At 38.6% G+C, this 17,697-nt stretch overlaps 3 protein-coding genes across 6 annotated transcripts; all 3 read left to right on the top strand.

Moving 5' to 3' along the window:
* Window positions 1–511: 511 nt before the first annotated feature.
* Window positions 512–6,103, top strand: LOC105704056 (fatty acyl-CoA reductase wat). Of its 2 annotated transcripts, XM_023432416.1 has the most exons (10): window positions 512–677; window positions 2,096–2,206; window positions 2,723–2,941; window positions 3,725–3,818; window positions 3,890–4,135; window positions 4,321–4,466; window positions 4,607–4,909; window positions 4,983–5,270; window positions 5,352–5,609; window positions 5,733–6,103. In XM_023432416.1, the coding sequence occupies exons 3-10, from the start codon at window positions 2,778–2,780 to the stop codon at window positions 5,824–5,826; spliced, it is 1,593 nt and encodes a 530-aa protein (XP_023288184.1). In that variant the 5' UTR covers window positions 512–677; window positions 2,096–2,206; window positions 2,723–2,777; the 3' UTR covers window positions 5,827–6,103. The 2 variants fall into 2 exon arrangements, with proteins under 2 accessions (XP_023288184.1, XP_023288183.1); XM_023432415.1 differs by lacking the exon at window positions 2,096–2,206 and having other exon boundaries at window positions 513–677.
* A 120-nt stretch (window positions 6,104–6,223) lies between these two features.
* Window positions 6,224–10,925, top strand: LOC105704054 (fatty acyl-CoA reductase 1). Of its 3 annotated transcripts, XM_012432931.2 has the most exons (10): window positions 6,224–6,406; window positions 6,899–7,043; window positions 8,115–8,281; window positions 8,371–8,464; window positions 8,603–8,848; window positions 8,918–9,063; window positions 9,564–9,866; window positions 9,980–10,249; window positions 10,359–10,616; window positions 10,721–10,925. In XM_012432931.2, the coding sequence occupies exons 2-10, from the start codon at window positions 7,038–7,040 to the stop codon at window positions 10,815–10,817; spliced, it is 1,587 nt and encodes a 528-aa protein (XP_012288354.1). In that variant the 5' UTR covers window positions 6,224–6,406; window positions 6,899–7,037; the 3' UTR covers window positions 10,818–10,925. The 3 variants fall into 3 exon arrangements, with proteins under 3 accessions (XP_012288354.1, XP_023288182.1, XP_012288353.1); XM_023432414.1 differs by lacking the exons at window positions 6,224–6,406; window positions 6,899–7,043 and adding an exon at window positions 7,072–7,091; XM_012432930.2 differs by lacking the exons at window positions 6,224–6,406; window positions 6,899–7,043 and adding an exon at window positions 7,774–7,880.
* Window positions 10,926–11,331: 406 nt separating this feature from the next.
* On the top strand, window positions 11,332–15,751 carry LOC105704053 (fatty acyl-CoA reductase wat). The gene is made up of 10 exons (XM_012432929.2): window positions 11,332–11,768; window positions 11,992–12,172; window positions 13,128–13,221; window positions 13,303–13,548; window positions 13,656–13,801; window positions 13,950–14,252; window positions 14,416–14,706; window positions 14,792–15,049; window positions 15,163–15,260; window positions 15,376–15,751. The coding sequence occupies exons 2-10, from the start codon at window positions 12,003–12,005 to the stop codon at window positions 15,402–15,404; spliced, it is 1,635 nt and encodes a 544-aa protein (XP_012288352.1). The 5' UTR covers window positions 11,332–11,768; window positions 11,992–12,002; the 3' UTR covers window positions 15,405–15,751.
* Window positions 15,752–17,697: the final 1,946 nt, after the last annotated feature.

The following is a 17,697-nucleotide window of genomic DNA, read 5'->3' as shown; positions in this document are numbered from 1 at the left end:
CAAACAAAAAATACATGATGATAATCTCTATTCCGTTCTGAACAAGAATATCCAACGCAAACTTGAATTCGAATTGTAGTTTCAAAGCTATAGTAGTTTAAAATTTACCAATCACGAAGCGTCCCATTACTGGAAGCACTGTTGTCATTTAATTAACTTCCATTTCATATATGTTATTAATATCTTTCTTTAAAATTGACTGCTTTGAGGAAATTACATCCAGACATTTATTATGCATCAATTCGCATGACACAGCTCGAATAAGTCCAACACCGATTTTCTTCGATTTAAGGAAACTAAACAGTCATGTAAGCGGAATCAATTTACGGACTAGAAGGCAAGATATTGCGCAAAAGGCATTTATGCAGCCAAGAATGCGTTACTTTAAAATGGTATTAGTGTTTTAATGTTTATTAAAACAGTTTATTATTGATGTAGCGACACTTGCCTGTGCAAACTTTTGTCATATTGGATGTAAAGCGGCTGGGAAAACTGAGGTATAATGCAATTCAGAACAATCGTTATAAGCAGCATAATTTATCGACTCAAACTTAGAAAACCAAGCGGAGATAAGGAATATTTTCATTAATGCTTCGAAAGTCCGACAGTCGTGTGTATACGTTTATATTTGAAACAGGTATTTTATTGTTTCGTGCATTGATAGTGATATAATATTGGTGAGTAATTTCTTGCGGGTTTAATATTTTCGATTTATACAAATTTTGAAGTTTTAGCTTCGGAATAAAGGTTAAAATTTTCTGTTAATTGAGTCTCTGATAAAAAAAGGTAGTTCACTCAGAGAAATATGCTTTGCGATGAAAAAATCCTATGATCAAATACGTTTGAAGAAGTGTCAAATTGAGTAAACGAAATTCGTTTAAATCAACGATATAATTTTTCTCCTCGACAAAATAATTATTTCTTACAATTATATACGACTCATGCAACAATATATGTTTGTCTCAGTCAACCAATCTTTTTTTCTCAGTGTGGTGTAACGTTTTAATCTAAGTAAGGAAAGATAAATGCATTTGGCTAACTTGTACACCGAAGATTTGTTTTGAGGAAATGTCACTTGTTTTTGTAAAAAAAGTCTTAATCTCTTTACTGTTAATAATAAAGTTGGCAAATATATCTGAAACACTCCTATAGGGAACGATGGGGTAAAATAGTAAATTCGTTGCAAAATGTTAAGAATACTCATTGTTAGGCAATATGAAAAATATAATTACATAATTTTGTTTTATCATTTCGCCTCATGTCATTTCCCATTTTTCTCCACTATAGGGGCAAAATGGAATATTCACAAAGGGTTCCTAAAATTCTTTTTTCTTCGACGTTTATTGCATAATCGTTATTTCTTTTAAATTTGTATAACTAAAAGTATAACAAACAATTCGTTACGAAGATATTGAGGATAATCATTATAATTGACTTTTTATGATCTTTTCTTCTTAAGTATCCTATTTTCCCTAACTGTCCCCTATTGAATGAATGAATGAATGAATGCTTTATTGTCTCTGAAGAAAGTACATTCTTGTGACAAGGGGGGCTAAGTTTGTAGAGAAATGGTTCCTTTATCGTAATGGGTATAATAGTTAAAACATATGCTATTCGCAGAGGCAAAAGGACCTTAGTTTACAGGGTGCGGTTATATAGTACAACATTGCTTTCACGGTATCCCCGTTGTTTTTCGAAAAAAGAGCACTTTCGCGGTCCTTGTTCGCTGATCCGGTTCGAACTTATATCAATTATTTCCTATGTAAATTCCGCAGACATAAAAAGTGGAGAGTCTCAGCTACGCCCATACCCTGATCATTTTAAACGGCATTGAGTAACGAAAATATTCCGCTGGGTTTGTGCTATCATTTATTTCTATTTTAAAATTCATCGATGACGGTCTGTTATATTTCGCTCGTAGGTTTCCTTTTTCGTTCGCGTGAGGTTCCTGTAACGCTTCTTCGCATTTATATAGTTTGCTTTATCTGCGGCTTGGAAGTTTGAATCTTTGCATTTTTTTCAGTGCATGTCCTAGTTCCGTCTTTGCTCTTCTACAATCATTATCAAACCACCTGTCCTTTGCGATTTTTCTCAGATTCCCGTGGTTCCAGTGAGTCATCCAGCTTGTCGTTGTTTTCCATTCTGAGGGCACGCATTTCTCCCATAAGATGGTTCATTTGGTTTGATAGGACTTTTACCTGGTTCGGTGAGTCTCTTTCCTTTGTCGGTGACCCTGGGGTAAGGCCGCTTCTTTTGAAGGGGCTTTCGGCATCTAACGCGGGGGTCCCACTTTCGGCATCTAATGGGGGGTCCCACTTTCGGCATACTGCCGGTCACTGTGGGTACAAGTCGCTCCGTTGTCGCCTCAGTCATTTTCGGTTGTGACTTCGCAATACGTGGTTGTTTGAATTGGAACAGATTTGGACAGTTTTTTTTTTTAATTTTGTATCAAATTCTAACCTGTAGTTTGGATACGCGGTTCAATTGTAGGAATTGTAGAATGCTCTACAAATCTGGTGCCCGCCGGTGGTTTATTTATGCCCTGAAGTTTCCTGCTGCCGTTACCTTGTTAATGAACACGGTCTGATCTGCTTTAGGGTTTTATTACTCAGCAAAGAGAAGCACTATACGTTGAGTATCTCACGGCACGTGTCACCTCCTAGTCGGCTAAACTAGTTATCCCAACTGTCCCCTAATTCTAATGTTAATTGCGCTTAAATAGGGGTTCGTTGGCTTCTTCTAAAATTCTCGAATAAACACGGCAAATCCATTTCATAATGACGGTACGAGGAAGTCAATTATACCTACAAGACATGTTTGATGAACCCGCTGATCCTGCTGATGAGGTGAGCGAGATCGCGGAATTCTTCGCGGGATGCAACGTCCTTGTCACGGGAGGATCCGGATTTTTGGGGGAACTGTTGATAGAAAAATTATTACGGTGAGTACGAGGAGTCTTAATTTAAACGGATGATTTTTTTAGTTTCTTTAATACCGTATAATTTAAACGCATGATTGTCCTTTTTATTTTGCGGAATATCGTTGAATACCAACACATAATTATCCATTTTGCTGAAAATCGTTAAATGGGAACACAATCTTTTTGTCTTTAATATCGCGAGCGTCTAACGAGCGAGCTGAATTTGTTAATGATCGAAAATAGTGCCATAAATGAATGATCGTAGCGCACTTTTTATATTAAAGCTTATATACCGTTTATGGGATTTTATACTTAAATCTTCGTTTTCTAGTTTTTGAAACATTTAAAATGCATTCAAGGACACCCGCTTACATGTCAAGCCTTGATGACCATTTAGGAATATTTTGAATTAAATTAATTCCGGATGTAATAGAAAATTCAATTCAAATGCACATCTATTTAACTTTTGATCATTGTACGCAGCGGTATTGGAGACCGCCTTTAACACATTCGGGAACGGCAAATTTTTTCCGTTTCAAATATTGCGTACCGGCGAAAATAATGAAATTCGGTAACTGGTTGCCGCAAACTTGTATCATGTATCGTTATAAACGTGATTAATGTCAGCGGTCGTGAATGTGTTAATATGCATCGTGAAAGAATACATGTTTTATAGTATTCGCGAAGGGACAATTCCGAGGGAGAATACGATTAAGGGAGACATACACAGAGGAACAGGGGTTTTGGTATGCAAATTACAAACCGAAGAAATGCCGATTTACAGACTCGTTGTTTTATTTACAGATCATGTACTGGCATCAAGAATTTGTACATGCTCCTGAGATCGAAGAAAGGAAAGTCTCCGGAAGTGCGGTTTAAGGAACTGTTCGATAATGTCGTGAGTCACTTCTTGATTATCCATAATCTACTCGTGAATAATTTTTTATAAGAATGTGACTTTGATTTCAGCTGTTCGACAGGCTGAAGAAGGAGCAGCCCAACTTTGTACAAAAAGTGATCATAGTGGAGGGTGACGTCGGAGAAGAATCTTTGGGGCTGTCCGAGGAAAACAGGGAACTTCTACTAAATTCCAACATCATATTTCACGGGGCAGCCACTGTTCGTTTCGACGAGAAGATTCGTTTAGCCACGAACATCAATGTCAGGGGAACTAAGCAGCTCCTGTTGCTCGCCAGAGAGATGCAGAATCTCAAGGCATGTATCTGGCCATATTTGTTGTCTCGTGTTACATGGTGTCCCTTGCTCAACAAGAGATACCTGTGCCATGCAGTACTTACATCCATGCAATACTTCCGCCTTAATACGAAATCTTTGAATTTTTATCGATCGCAAATCAACAAATTGGTTTTCAAGCGGCTCATCCTGCCGTGATGTTGCAGGCATTTGTTCACATATCGACGGCGTTTTCCCAATGCGTCGTGAAATTCATCGACGAGATCTACTATAAACCACCGATAGAAGGGGATAAGCTCTTGACTCTGCTCGACGTCCTGGATGATGACGTACTCGATCATATGACGCCTGCGTATGTTTAATATTTATATTCATGACATATCGTCCAATTTTGAGTACTTTAAACGGCATAAATTTACGAATCAACCGAGTATCCGCTTACAAAGATACCGCAGGAATATAATTAATAAAATTCGCTAATGAAATCGACAGCCTCCTTGGCAAGTGGCCCAACACGTATGCCTTTACAAAAGCCGTGGCAGAAGATACCGTGCGACGTTACGGCAAGGGGTTGCCCGTCTGTATAGTCAGACCGTCGATAATAATTTCAACATCCAAAGAGCCGATTTCTGGATGGATCAACAATATCAACGGAGCAACGGCAGTCAGCGTGGGTGCAGGAGTCGGCTTACTTAGAACTATCCACTGTGACAAGGACAAAGTGGCCGACATCATCCCCGGAGACTACGTCATTAACAATATCATCGCCGCGGCATGGGGCGCCGGAAGGGCTGAGTAACAGAAAATAACAATTAGAACGGAAATCATTTCACGTCACAATGTTAACACTTGGACGTATTATTTCTAGGGACATCAACCTGAACATTGATACCCTCTCCGAGTTAAATGAAGAAAAGACAGACGAACCGCCGATTTATAATGTGGTGTCGTCTTGTCAAGCTCCCATCACGTGGGACGAATATATGAACAAAAACAAGTTTTACTGTAAGCGTATTCCCAGTATGAAGTACCTATGGTATTTCGGTTTCACGTTTCATAAGAATCTGTGGATGCACAAAATCTACATCCTCTTTCTTCATCTAATACCGGCTCTCATAGTCGACAGTTTAGCATACGTCAGTGGCCGAAAGCCAATGTAAGGTTTATGCAAGTCTTGTTTTCCAAGTGGATGACGTTGTAAAACGACACGTGCTATAGCTCATTAAATTTTTTGCAGATTGTGGAATACGTACAAAAAAATTCACAAACTTATCGCAGTCGTCTCGTATTTTACCACCCAGCAGTGGACATTTCGCAACAGAAGAGTTCAAAAGTTATGGGAACGGCTTCGTCCTGCCGACCGGAAAAAGTTTTTCTTTTCCATTGAAGAAATCAATTGGGATGAGTACTGGTGTCCTTACGTCCGTGGTATTAGATTGCATATTTTGAAAGACCCCCTGGATACTTTGGACATGGCCCGAATTAAGTACAGAAAGTAAGTACTTGATATTTATGTTCTGTATTTTTTTATTGGCTATAATTTGCATGCTTTAAACGCGTGAAATGTTGAATACGGAAAAGTGTGATAAAAGATTGTACTGTCGATTTAATTTTTCAGGTTGACAATCGCCCACTACACGATATCGACAGTCGCAGTTCTTTTATTGGCCTGGGCCCTTATAGCGATTGTGCGCTGTGTCACAGGCTGGTAACAACAAATGAAGATGCATTTCTTTTTTTTTTGATTGAGATATCAGTTCACGTCGATCGTTGCGTATGTGTCATTATGCATACACCTAAATTCGAGATCATTAAACCCTTTACGGATCGTTATCGGTGATAACAGGAAATTAATATCTGTGTGTTGCGTCATGTGTTATGTCAATGTTAATGTTAACCTTTAAAATATTATATTTTCATTGTCTACCTGCATTAATTTGCATTATATGGCTAACGGTAAACGATGCGAAGTATATGATAAAATTCTTACCCGATCGTAGTACCACTCAAGGTGAACTTAACACACTACAAGCCTCGTTATCTAACATAGACGAGTAAAAAGTGGCATAGGATTATGTTGCAAGATGCTGACATTGGACCCGCGCACCATGCCCAGTTTTCTGCACCTGAAATTTAATAGGCATGTTCAGTTTATTTACTATCTATCATGTTATAAGTGGATATAGTGATTTGTACATGCATTTCATTTCTGGTGCCAATGATTCTGCGATATACAAAGACGTATAATAATGTGGACAACCCTTTTTCTGCCGCCTGATGGAGGGTGAATGCGTAAGTTGAACTTTTTTAATGAAATTATCCCTGTTCATAAAGAAGCGGTAACGGCAGAATTGTATTGTCCACGTAAAAACGACTGTAACAGTACTTTAGTGGAATAGTGTACCATTACTGATCCTTAGAGTTATTTTAAATTTCAGTTGTTTCACATATATTAACTTCTATTTCTTATGTGTTATTAAGACTTTCACTCCGAAAGGCGTCCAACATTTGGTCCACTATTGCCTGTACGTGGAGACGAATTTCGCCCATACGTCAAACGGGCTTGTCAGTCAAAAGATTAATTTCTTTTTTTAAGCCCAATATGGCTGACGTGACTTTGCTGAACCCTTAAAATTTGCTGCTTTTATGTGATCACATTCAGACATTTATGATGACATTGGGTTGTTCGGAAAATTCGTGCCGATTTTCAATAGGTGGCATTAGGACTTGAAAATCAGCACGCATTTTTTGAACAACCCAATACATCGATTCGTATTGTTACAGCACGAATAATTTCAACAACGCTGATTCCTTGGATTTTTGGAAATTGGACGATGACGCAAACGGAAGCAATTTATGGAAGAAGAGGGAAAATATCGGGCGAAAAGCCTTGTGCTGATAATTAACAGTCAAGACATTTCTTATGCATGTACGTCCTACTCCGGTGATGTAGGCACGTTGGCACTGTTTTAAAATGGTATCAATGTTTTCATGTTTTCTAAAACAGCTTGTCATCGATACAATTGCATTCTGTTGTGCAAACCTTTTTCATACTGGGTATTATGAAGTCACGAAGACTGAGGTCTAATGTAACATTGGATAATTGTCATAAATAACATGAATCCATTCAAACTTAAAAACCATCCAAAAGTAACGAATACTTTTCATTAACGACACGTACTTTACGACACAATGCACATAAAGATATAATTAAAAGAAATTAATAATTGTATATGTAATAAATATTGAAATTGTAAGTAGAAAGCGTTAAGTCAGTCAGACTGCCCCACGTAAGCATTTTATGTATTACGTGGATGTACTTCGGGTTGCTCATGCTTCAGGCGCTGCGAACGATTCCATCGTGAATATTAATACGTCTATTAAATTTTATTCGCAAATATTCAAACGCCTTCGGCAACGATAATTATCCAGGACAACCTTTTAATATATATTTCTAGTTAATACACTTACATGAAAAATCTTGCAAATGAACTGTGATGTTTATGACTCTTGATAATTTTAAGAACTCACTTCGTGCGCTTCCATGGACGATTGGGGGGATACTTCCAAAATCGTGTGAAATATACAAATGAATGCATCCGATAATTTATGCTTATGTGGTGACCTTGTGACATCCTACGCCGGTGGTAATACATGTACGGCACTTCGCATTATTGAATTCTCAGAGCCAAGTGTAGGAATTTACGGTTTGCAGTTGCGTTTTGTCTGCCCATCGGCTATGGTGTCTTCCTCCGGTCGTATAATGGTCTTGTAACATTCAAACAATTTATTCGATAAAGTTGATAAGAATTCCGACTATAATGAGTGGAAAAGTTAAAAGTTGTCTAAATTTTAGATATCGTTCGAAAAAACAGCGTCATTGCATTGAAGCAAAATATATTAACTAAATTTTGTCAAGTTAACGCACATGGGTTCTTTTAGTTCCATCATTATTTTATGATTTTGTGAATATTAATATTTTTCCCAATAAATTATCTAGATGGATTCGCCGAAAAAAGATCAGCCCAAATTGGACGACTTGTCTGACGAATCGGACGTAGAAATAGACGACAAAAGTGAAATTTGCCATTTTTTCCGGGGCTGCAATGTTCTCGTTACCGGTGGCTCAGGATTCTTAGGCTTGCTGCTGATAGAAAAATTGCTGCGGTAAGTACGCTCTGAAATACGAAAAAGTAAAGTATTTATTTGACAGCGCCGAGCATATTAAAATGTTGCATTACTTTTCGCCGTTCCAGTTCATGTTCCGACATCAACAAATTGTACCTGCTTATACGACCGAAGAAAGGAAAGTCTCCAGAGGAGCGATTAAAAGAGATTTTCGACAGAGTTGTAAGTAACTATATCCGACTGCATAAAATGTGAAACTTAATTAAATTTACAGGGCATTCCGTGGAGAAGTGAAGTGCGTACACGTTCGTGTATAATAATACAAATATTCACACATTTAAACGCCGGTTGCAATTACAGATATACGAGAGGCTGAAAGTCGAACAGCCGAATTTTATGGAGAAAGTTGTCTTAATAGAAGGTGACATGGGGCAAAAATTATTAGGATTGTCCGAGGAAAGTCGAAAACGCCTTTTGGAGATAAATATCGTTTTTCACCTAGCTGCCACTGTGCGTTTCGACGAAAAATTACGGACTGCCGTCAACATCAACGTCAGAGGAACGAAAGAAATAGTATTGTTGGCTAAACAGATGAGGAATCTTAAGGTACGAAATCACCGAAGCCGTTTTCCTTAATTATCCGCCATTTTACATTACGATTATTCCCATTATTAGGTGTTCATGTACGTGTCAACTGCATTTTCACATTACGTCCGAAGTTCTATCGATGAAGTGTGTTACCCGCCTCCCATAGATGTGGACCGTTTGTTGACTATAGTGGAAAATATGGACGACGCCATGTTGGAAGCGGTGCAGCCGATGTAAGTAAATTCTGTAAAGAGACCTTGACTTTCTGCACTGTGTCATTGTTTCAAACTTTACAAAGTGAAAATCGATACCATCAAGTCCTGACATTTCACTTAAAAGAAAGAAAAAAAATTTAATGTCCACACACAAACTGAAAAAAAAGAAATTGAAATTTCTCCCTGAGAAAAGGAATTTCATTAACCCGAAGAAATACTTTGATAATTCAATGAATAATTATTAGACTCAAATAAACTGGAATAAATGAAATGCAACATTTCTGCGGAATTATGACAATTTATTTGAGACAAATGTTTCTTTGGGTCAATGAATTTTGGTTTTTCTCACTGCATGGGTGTCGGGGCCTTCCTTACATCCTCCATATTAACATAGTAATGTTTGAAAAAATTCGGTATACCAAGTTCGGAAAAAAAAGTTTCATAAACGAGACCATCACTTTTACATCGGCTTTCTGCAGTGGGTCGAAACTTTAATGGAAAAGTTTGAATCTTTACAGGATCCTCGGAAAATGGGAATACACGTACACGTTTTCAAAAGCAGTAGCGGAGGATACTGTCTTGAAATATGGCGCTGGGATGCCAATTTGCATTGTTAGACCTCCCATCGTCCTTTCTACTGCAAAAGATCCGAGTGCCGGATGGATAAATAATGTTTTCAATGTTACCGGAATATTTTTAGGTGCGGGGATTGGTATACTTCGTACGATGCACTGTCACAAAAATAAGATTATGGAAGCAGTACCTGCTGATTATGTTATCAACAATATGATCTGTGCAGCCTGGGACGTGGACAATAAACGGTAACGTAAATGCGCCATGGAAGGAAATAACGGAGGCCAATTATTGTCTCCAGAGTGAAATCGAGTATTTCTCTAATCAGTTTATTAGTCTTACGGAAATTATTTCTTCGCAGAAATGATATGGCTAATAGTCTAAGGGACGTATCGACAAAGCTGGAGGTGTACAACTGCGTGTCGTCAAATGCAAGTCCTATAACGTACGAAGAAACATTCAAGAAATCGTTTACTGCTTTACAGGAAATAAAATCGACAAAAATATTATGGCATTACGGGCATAAATGCGAGGATCGGTACTGGGTATATTATATAAACATGGTTTTATTTCATTTGGTACCGGCTGTCATTGTGGATACCGCAGCCATCCTTACTGGGCGAAAACCGATGTAATTATTATTGCGCACGAAATAATTCAACAGGATGTCGATAAGCATATTACTTTTCCTTCACGTCGCGAATACAAATACTCAGTGCCTATTTCTTTATTGTATTTAGGTTAATGGAGTTACATAAAAAGGTAAACAAAATGGCTAGAATGATGCAGTACATCGCGACTCACGAATGGAAGTTTTATGACAATAATGTCCAGCAACTATGGGATAAATTGAATCGAGTGGACAGAAAAGAATTTAATTTTAACATGAAGGACTTTAATTGGGATGAATTTATGTTGATTCAATGCCGAGGAATTCAACGCTACATCCTTAAAGATACCATCGACGATTCACCCGAAAAACGTGCTCATATGTTCAAGTAAGCGTGTTTACAAATAATCACTTCTTATACAGTAACAATTTATTTTGAATATTTCATGCATAGGTTAAATGTACCATTAATGTAATCACATTTTCTGTTAGGGTGAAAATCCGCCATTACGTGTTGGTCACCGTAATGTGGAGTTTCGTACTATGGCTGTTCGTATCGATTCTGCGGTATTTTGGATTCTGGTGGTGATACGAGTGACCTGGAATTTCCTAGATCTACGTATTGTCGGAGCATTAAAATTGTTTATTCATAAGAGGTCCTCGCATATGATAAATAAACGCCAAATCATTTCTTAAACGATAACAATTTGTTTCCCCCTTCGAGCTGAACATGAATTCACAACGAACGAGTGAATCTTCTTACACCTTTGCACAATGTAAATATACAAAAATGTTGAAAAATACCAAACACTCACCAACGGAGCTCTTTTGTGGTTAAATTGTTGCACTCCAAAGTCTGGAACAATTGGGAATCAATGACCAGTTTTAAACCACGTTTAACTTTTATATAATTATCCAAAGCGAGTGGAAAAAAGTTCATTTAACGAAGACAATGGTAGCGGGCGCTGATTATATATGTGTATATTCTGACAATAAAAGGTGAAAGCGGAATTGACCTCGGGATGTTCATTAATATGACGTCCGAGTAGTGTAACAATTCCTTGTGAAACGTTGAAAACGTCGAAAATGTGTGCAAATGACATTACCGAGGACTATTAACGGTAAACAAATAGTAATGATAATTATCGATTAGTCATTGGGCCATGATGAATAGTACAGGAATATTAACATAAGTCGAGTGGAAATTTCGGAACATTATTGCATACTTTTTATGCGTGCTCTGTACACATAGAGCTGTACTATTATCAACAATGGCCATTTATTTATAAGCTCTCGGCGAGGATGAAGTTGCATATTGAAGCGTTTACAGGAGTCGTCATGACCGATTGAAATATTCCATTATGCACATTAACCTTTGATAGGTGATAGGTGCTGGTTCACCCACGTTCTAAGTTCCTCGAGCTTTTAACTTGAATGGGATGGCAATGCCCATAATTCGCAGTTGCGATTCGCCCGTCATTGGGTTAGGAAGTGGTGCTCCTCAAGAAGTCCAACTTTAAAACTCGTCGCACCAGTGCAGGTAAGGCAAAACAATTAATCGATTAAATATCAACAAGTGATTAGAAAATACTCGCAGCTTCGTTAGAACCGAAATCGAGAATGAAATGACAGCCCTTAATGTCAATAATCATTTACGACGCAGTAGATCCGTCAAAATATTAATCAGGCCTTTTCACCCGATTTCATGATTTATTTTCCATTATCGCAAAAATTAATTCTTCACTTCGACGATTTTTTTTTAGACGGCGGCATTATGGTGGCGAAAGGAAATCCGGTGCAAGTCGCAGATGCAATTCAGGAAGTTGGAACACGAAATCAGGATTTAAAGGACAGCGAGATTGCGCAATTCTTTGCCAATCGGAATGTCTTAGTTACTGGCGGTTCTGGATTTTTGGGAAAACTGTTGGTGGAGAAATTACTAAGGTAAACGTTAGAAAATTACCGAAACAATTCACGTAATAAATGCTTTGTGGTATAACACGGAGTAAGAAACTAATTTCCCACGATATGTTAATATTATTTGATTAGCGTTATCGATATTACTTTTCGTTGCTCCGAGAGTTCGTAAAGTCAGGATAAACTTCAATGTCAAAGTACTGTTACGTAAACGGAGGGAAAAGGAAAAGAAAGTATCTCCTAACAGTAAGGGATTTATTATGAATATGGATAACAGTAGACGTCATTTTATACGAATGATTTACGGAGAAGGTAGCTCGCATAATTTGCATTTTTACCACTTTGTGATCTAACCGAAAAACGTGTAGTACGTCAAAGGTGTACAGTAGTAGACTTAAATTGTCTTCTCTGTAGTTATAGTTAGTTATAGTATCGTTTGTACGTTGACAAAACAGTCACACCCATCAGTGTACAAACGCAACTAGATTGGGATATATGAATAAACAAAACCAATTGACGTATTAGTTCCGTACGTTTGAGCACCGCTTTGAGTCAGTTACGCACTCATTTCAAGTGTGTAATTATTCTCGACGACTCATTACCATGGACTCTAAATTTTACCGGATATCGTTCGTCGGCGATACAATAGCGAATATTGTGTACAGGGTTGTAGTATTAACTCGTGTAACCGAGCTCAAAGACTCCAAGAGGTTCTGATTCAAACCAAATTATCCGTGAGTACTTCCCTATTGTTGCCGGAAGCGAATACATGCAGGAATTCTTTCCTAGCATTACTAATTAGAGCGGTCACTGTGGTACGTTTCGGTACATGACGTCAAAAAGTTAAAATCCAAGACTTCGAATTCTAGTCAACATTTAAGGAATTATTCGCCATCGAAAACCACGTGATGTAGATTTCATAATTATTAACCAAGGCTCTGAAAAAAAAAAAAGAACCGAATTTGTATTTTGCCATTTCCAGATCCTGCCCGAATATAAAAAAGTTGTACATGTTGATTCGAGCCAAGAAGGGAAAATCCCCAGGGGCTCGTTTCAAGGAGCATTTCGAGGATGCCGTAAGCTTTCGCAAGTTTTGTCATAAAATAGAAGAAAAGAAACAGCTGGAAAATAAAAAAGATTGCGTTTATTTGTTCCAGTTATACGACAGGCTGAAGAAGGAGCAGCCGAGATTTGTGGAAAGAGTCGTGATGGTGGAGGGCGACGTTGGTGAGAAATCACTAGGACTGTCCGATGACAATTTGAAAGCTCTCCTCGACATCGACATCGTTTTCCACAGTGCAGCAACCGTGAATTTTCACGACACTATGCGACGATCCGTCAACGTTAACATTAGAGGAACGAAACAGCTCCTTCTCTTTGCGAGAAATATGATAAATCTGAAGGTTTGCGCAACCATAAGATGCTTTGAACGGTTTAAGGATTTACATGGTGATTTATAGACCTCAGGATTATATATAATTAATAACACCATCTCTGATGCATTATTCAGGCGTTCGTTCACGTGTCGACTGCTTTCTCCCAATGCGCAACGATCGACATCGAAGAGAAGTTCTACAAGCCGCCATTAGACTCGGACAAGTTAATGGAGTTAGTCGATATTCTGGATGACGATATGCTGAGCCGCATGGCACCGATGTAAGCTCGATGGTATTCTTAAAATTGAAACTACTATTTTACGAATAATATGAAATATTAAATGAAAACAAGGCGATCGACATCCGATCCTACTAAGTTCTGGAAATCCAGAGTTAAGGATGATTTACGAGTGCAATGGAATTTTCAGACTGATTAAAGGTTGCCCCAACACTTACATATTTACGAAAGCAGTCGGTGAAGATGTGGCACGCCGTTATGGTAATGGCCTTCCAGTTTGCGTAGTAAGACCATCGATTGTCACATCCACTGCCCAAGATCCTGTGCCAGGCTGGACGAACAACTTGAACGGGGCTACGGGAATTGTTTTTGGAGCAGCAATAGGCATACTTCGTACTTTGCATTGCAATAGCACGAATAAAGCGGATATCGTTCCAGCGGACTTCGTCATTAACGGCATTATCGCGGCAGCGTGGGACATCGCGGAGTCTAAGTAATTAAATAGAATTATATAGGTGAATGATAGAAAGAAAAAAGGAAATAAGTATGAAAGAATCGACACTGACATACGTCTTCCCTCGGATAAGGCTTAATATTCATGGAATCATTTTTTGACGTGGGCGTTAAGGGTACTTACAGGTCGTTCTTGTTTGTAGGGACAAGAACGCAAATACGGTCATCACCACAACGGAAACAGCTGACTCGAGGGTTGATGAGCCGTTAATCTACAACTGCGTGTCCTCGCCTCGTAATCCCATTACTTGGGCTGAATTTATGGAAAAAAACGAGGTTAATCTATTTCCAATTCCCAGTATATCGATCATGTGGTACTACTGCTTTACCTTGAACAGTTACTGGTGGATGAACACTATATACACATTTTTCCTACATCTAATCCCGGCTGTTATAGTTGACAGCCTTGCGTATATTACGGGTCGACAGCCAATGTAAGATGTACTCTTCGGTAATGTATTATGGACTAGAAAGAAATTCTAGTACTTGTATAATTGAGCCGTCCGTTTGTTCCCGCAGGCTCCTGACAACCTATAAAAAGATACATAAATTCAGTGACGTCATCTCGCACTTCGCGAATAATGAGTGGCGATTTTCGGACAACAACTTCGCCAACCTCTGGTGGAAACTTTCACCGATCGACCAAGACATATTTTTCTTCAACATTAAGAATCTTAACTGGGATGAATACTTTTTCAATCATGCCAGTGGTATGCGAACGTATCTTTTTAAGGACGTTCCAAGTACCTTAACGTCAGCGCGGGTGAAGCTTACCAGGTAAATCGAAAAGAACATAAATTTTTACCATCCGAAAGTTGACAAAGACGGCACGGACAATAATGGCGAGCTTTTATAGTCTGTCATTTTTTTTAAGTTATTGCGTATTGCAGGTTGAAGATTGCTCATTATACTATTATGGGTTTGATGCTTATTTTGGTAGCTCTGCTGTTTACATACTTGTTAAGCTACTTTATTTCTTGGTATCCAGGTAATTATACAATTATACCATATTTTATGTATCTAAATAATGATAAATGAGCGGATATTAAGAAATTTCTGAGTTATTAATCGTAACGCTTGTCTGACCCTAATTTATTTTCTAGCGCAAACAATTGACCACGAGCTGTGGTAATGCATTTGGAAATTCAGCTTTACGAGTACTTGAAGAGGAATGGGTAACAATAGTTGTATTCGACTACTCTTTGAAAGACTTCGGCTGTGCCAAAATCGTTGTAATACCATAATCGCAATCATTATGATATATTAGCATAATCATAGTTATAATAATATTATAATCCATTAAAATCCATAATATTATAATTTTGTTACCATTAAGTACATTACAAAACCATTTTAGTCATGCCTACGTTAGACTTTTTATATGGCGTTTGCCCATTGCAGAACTATAAATCTATGTAAACGATAGCATTTATTTTTTAGTACATTAATTAACCACGAAATATATGGAGTGGACATTTATTATACCTCGGATTGTTTTGATGCGTGTCAAAGGCTCTGCACCGAGAAATAAATGCATTGAACCAAAGAAAAGTATTTCTTTGACTCAATGACATTTTTTTTTCTCAGTGTTTGAAAGAAAGATAGACGAACTGGTTAAGAATCTATACTAGACCCTGAATGTTAAGGTCTGAAAATGTTTGAAAACTATCGACAACTTTCCCAGTTTTCGGTTTTCTGGGACAAAGCAAACGAAAGGGAACGCGTGCAAAGTCAAACGAACACATGTCCGATATACACAAAGTATTCAAACACCCCACAAAGAGTACAAGAGCAGAAGTTCCTAAGTTGGAACTTCCCAGACTTTATCGAGCCATCTAAGAAGCTGGTTCAATGACACACCGTTCTACCGGATTTACTGTTTGAATCCCTTACCATAAATTTTCTGTCTGAGTTGATCTGGTATTCTCTTAAAACGAACGCCATGCAGAACTTCTCTTACAGCAAAAACGTAGTAAAATTGCTGAAAATGAAATAACGGATAAGACACAGATTTCATCCAAAAATTAAGCTGAGGTCAATTTCAAGGGCCCACATTTATTGAAGCAAGTAAAATTCCTGGTTATGACTGCAAATCCTATTTCCGCGTGTGGAATTTTTCTAGGAATACAATTGAAGAATTTTTCGAATCGCTTAATGATTGCACTATCGCCCAATCCTTTCTCCTCTCCGAGGCCACGATTTGCGCCCATTAATGACAACCGTATCCAGTTATCACGGAGTGTCGAATCATCGAGGGCCTACTAATTCAGTCATTGAAGAGCCGAGTTAGTATGCACCTCGCGGTGCGTGAAACGCGTATGTCGGTGCATGCCGTCCTGTTATTAAGATTACGACACATTTTGTTCATACAAGTACCGCGTCCAGGAGAGTCCGATGCCTTTCGTAAGAGGGATCGGCGCATAAAACTCTCTGGGTGACATTTGCACCCGAACCTGACGTCTGCTTAGCATACAATCTGTGAAGTCGTGCCGACGGCTTCCCGACTATTTTTTACGTTCTTACCGGATTTTCGTCTGGTCGACGTAACCACCCAGAAGTCCATTTCCGAGGCCGGAATGACAATGAATCCTCTAGGGTCACCATGCCACCCAAAGCGACTGCACCCTGGTACACTTTTCTGCACTAGTACGGTCTCGAAAAAAAATCAATAAAGTTAAATCCCAACAACAAAGAGGTCGTACCTAGGATTTTCATTTTCGTCTCGATTGGCGATACAACTTGAATATGAAAATCTGCTATTTTTATGAACATAATTACCGTTTAAACGGCGACAACGCGTCACCTGGGATTTTTATTTTTGTCTCGATTTGCGATACAACTTGAATATGAAAATCTGCTATTTTTATGAACATAATTACCGTTTAAACGGCTACAACGTGTCACCTAGGATTTTTATTTTTATCTCGATTTGCGATACAACCTGAATATGAAAATCTGCTATTTTTATGAACATAATTACCGTTTAAACAGCGACAACGTGTAAGGATCCGGCAGCGGCGTTTAGAGCGGCCTTGTACAAGGTGGTGCGTGAGCTCACGGGTACCGTGTGAACAGAGTCACCTTCGATTTTTCACCCACCTCGGGAAAACACGTACTCTCGTATGCACACATGTACTCCCTTCCAAGCCCCGTTTCCCACTCTCGGGAAAGTTCTTTCCCCGCGAGTTCCTTTTCCTCGTAGCTGTCTCCCGTTTTTGCGACCCAGGCCGACGCACGCGTCCTCCTATCGGCTCTGAAATATGCGGATTATTAATAATTACACCGAGGCCTCGGAAAAACCGCGAAATAAGCACGATCTAAGTGCCCCTTACGTCACGGAACGTTTTTAATTCCTCCTCGAGCCTCGATAAACACGACGCGTCGCAATCGCAGCGCACTTGCGACGGATCGTGTCGTTTTTCCAT

Source organism: Orussus abietinus, unplaced genomic scaffold (genome assembly GCF_000612105.2).
Source record: "Orussus abietinus isolate OABI.00-Male unplaced genomic scaffold, Oabi_2.0 scaffold7, whole genome shotgun sequence".
Taxonomy (NCBI): Eukaryota; Metazoa; Arthropoda; class Insecta; order Hymenoptera; family Orussidae; genus Orussus; species Orussus abietinus.
Note: the sequence above shows the minus strand (reverse complement) of the source record. Positions and strands in the feature narration are given on the sequence as shown.

Excerpts from the sequence above, each read along its gene's own strand:
- LOC105704056 (XM_023432416.1), top strand. The coding sequence starts at position 2,778 with ATGACGGTACGAGGAAGTCAATTATACCTACAAGACATGTTTGATGAA. Across the intron at positions 3,819-3,889 it reads AGGAACTGTTCGATAATGTC|CTGTTCGACAGGCTGAAGAA; the intron begins GTGAGTCACTTC and ends CTTTGATTTCAG. Across the intron at positions 5,610-5,732 it reads GCCCGAATTAAGTACAGAAA|GTTGACAATCGCCCACTACA; the intron begins GTAAGTACTTGA and ends TTAATTTTTCAG.
- LOC105704053 (XM_012432929.2), top strand. The coding sequence starts at position 12,003 with ATGGTGGCGAAAGGAAATCCGGTGCAAGTCGCAGATGCAATTCAGGAA. Across the intron at positions 13,222-13,302 it reads AGGAGCATTTCGAGGATGCC|TTATACGACAGGCTGAAGAA; the intron begins GTAAGCTTTCGC and ends TATTTGTTCCAG. Across the intron at positions 15,050-15,162 it reads GCGCGGGTGAAGCTTACCAG|GTTGAAGATTGCTCATTATA; the intron begins GTAAATCGAAAA and ends TGCGTATTGCAG.
- LOC105704054 (XM_012432930.2), top strand. The coding sequence starts at position 7,854 with ATGGTGTCTTCCTCCGGTCGTATAATG. Across the intron at positions 7,881-8,114 it reads CTTCCTCCGGTCGTATAATG|ATGGATTCGCCGAAAAAAGA; the intron begins GTCTTGTAACAT and ends TAAATTATCTAG. Across the intron at positions 10,250-10,358 it reads CTTACTGGGCGAAAACCGAT|GTTAATGGAGTTACATAAAA; the intron begins GTAATTATTATT and ends TATTGTATTTAG.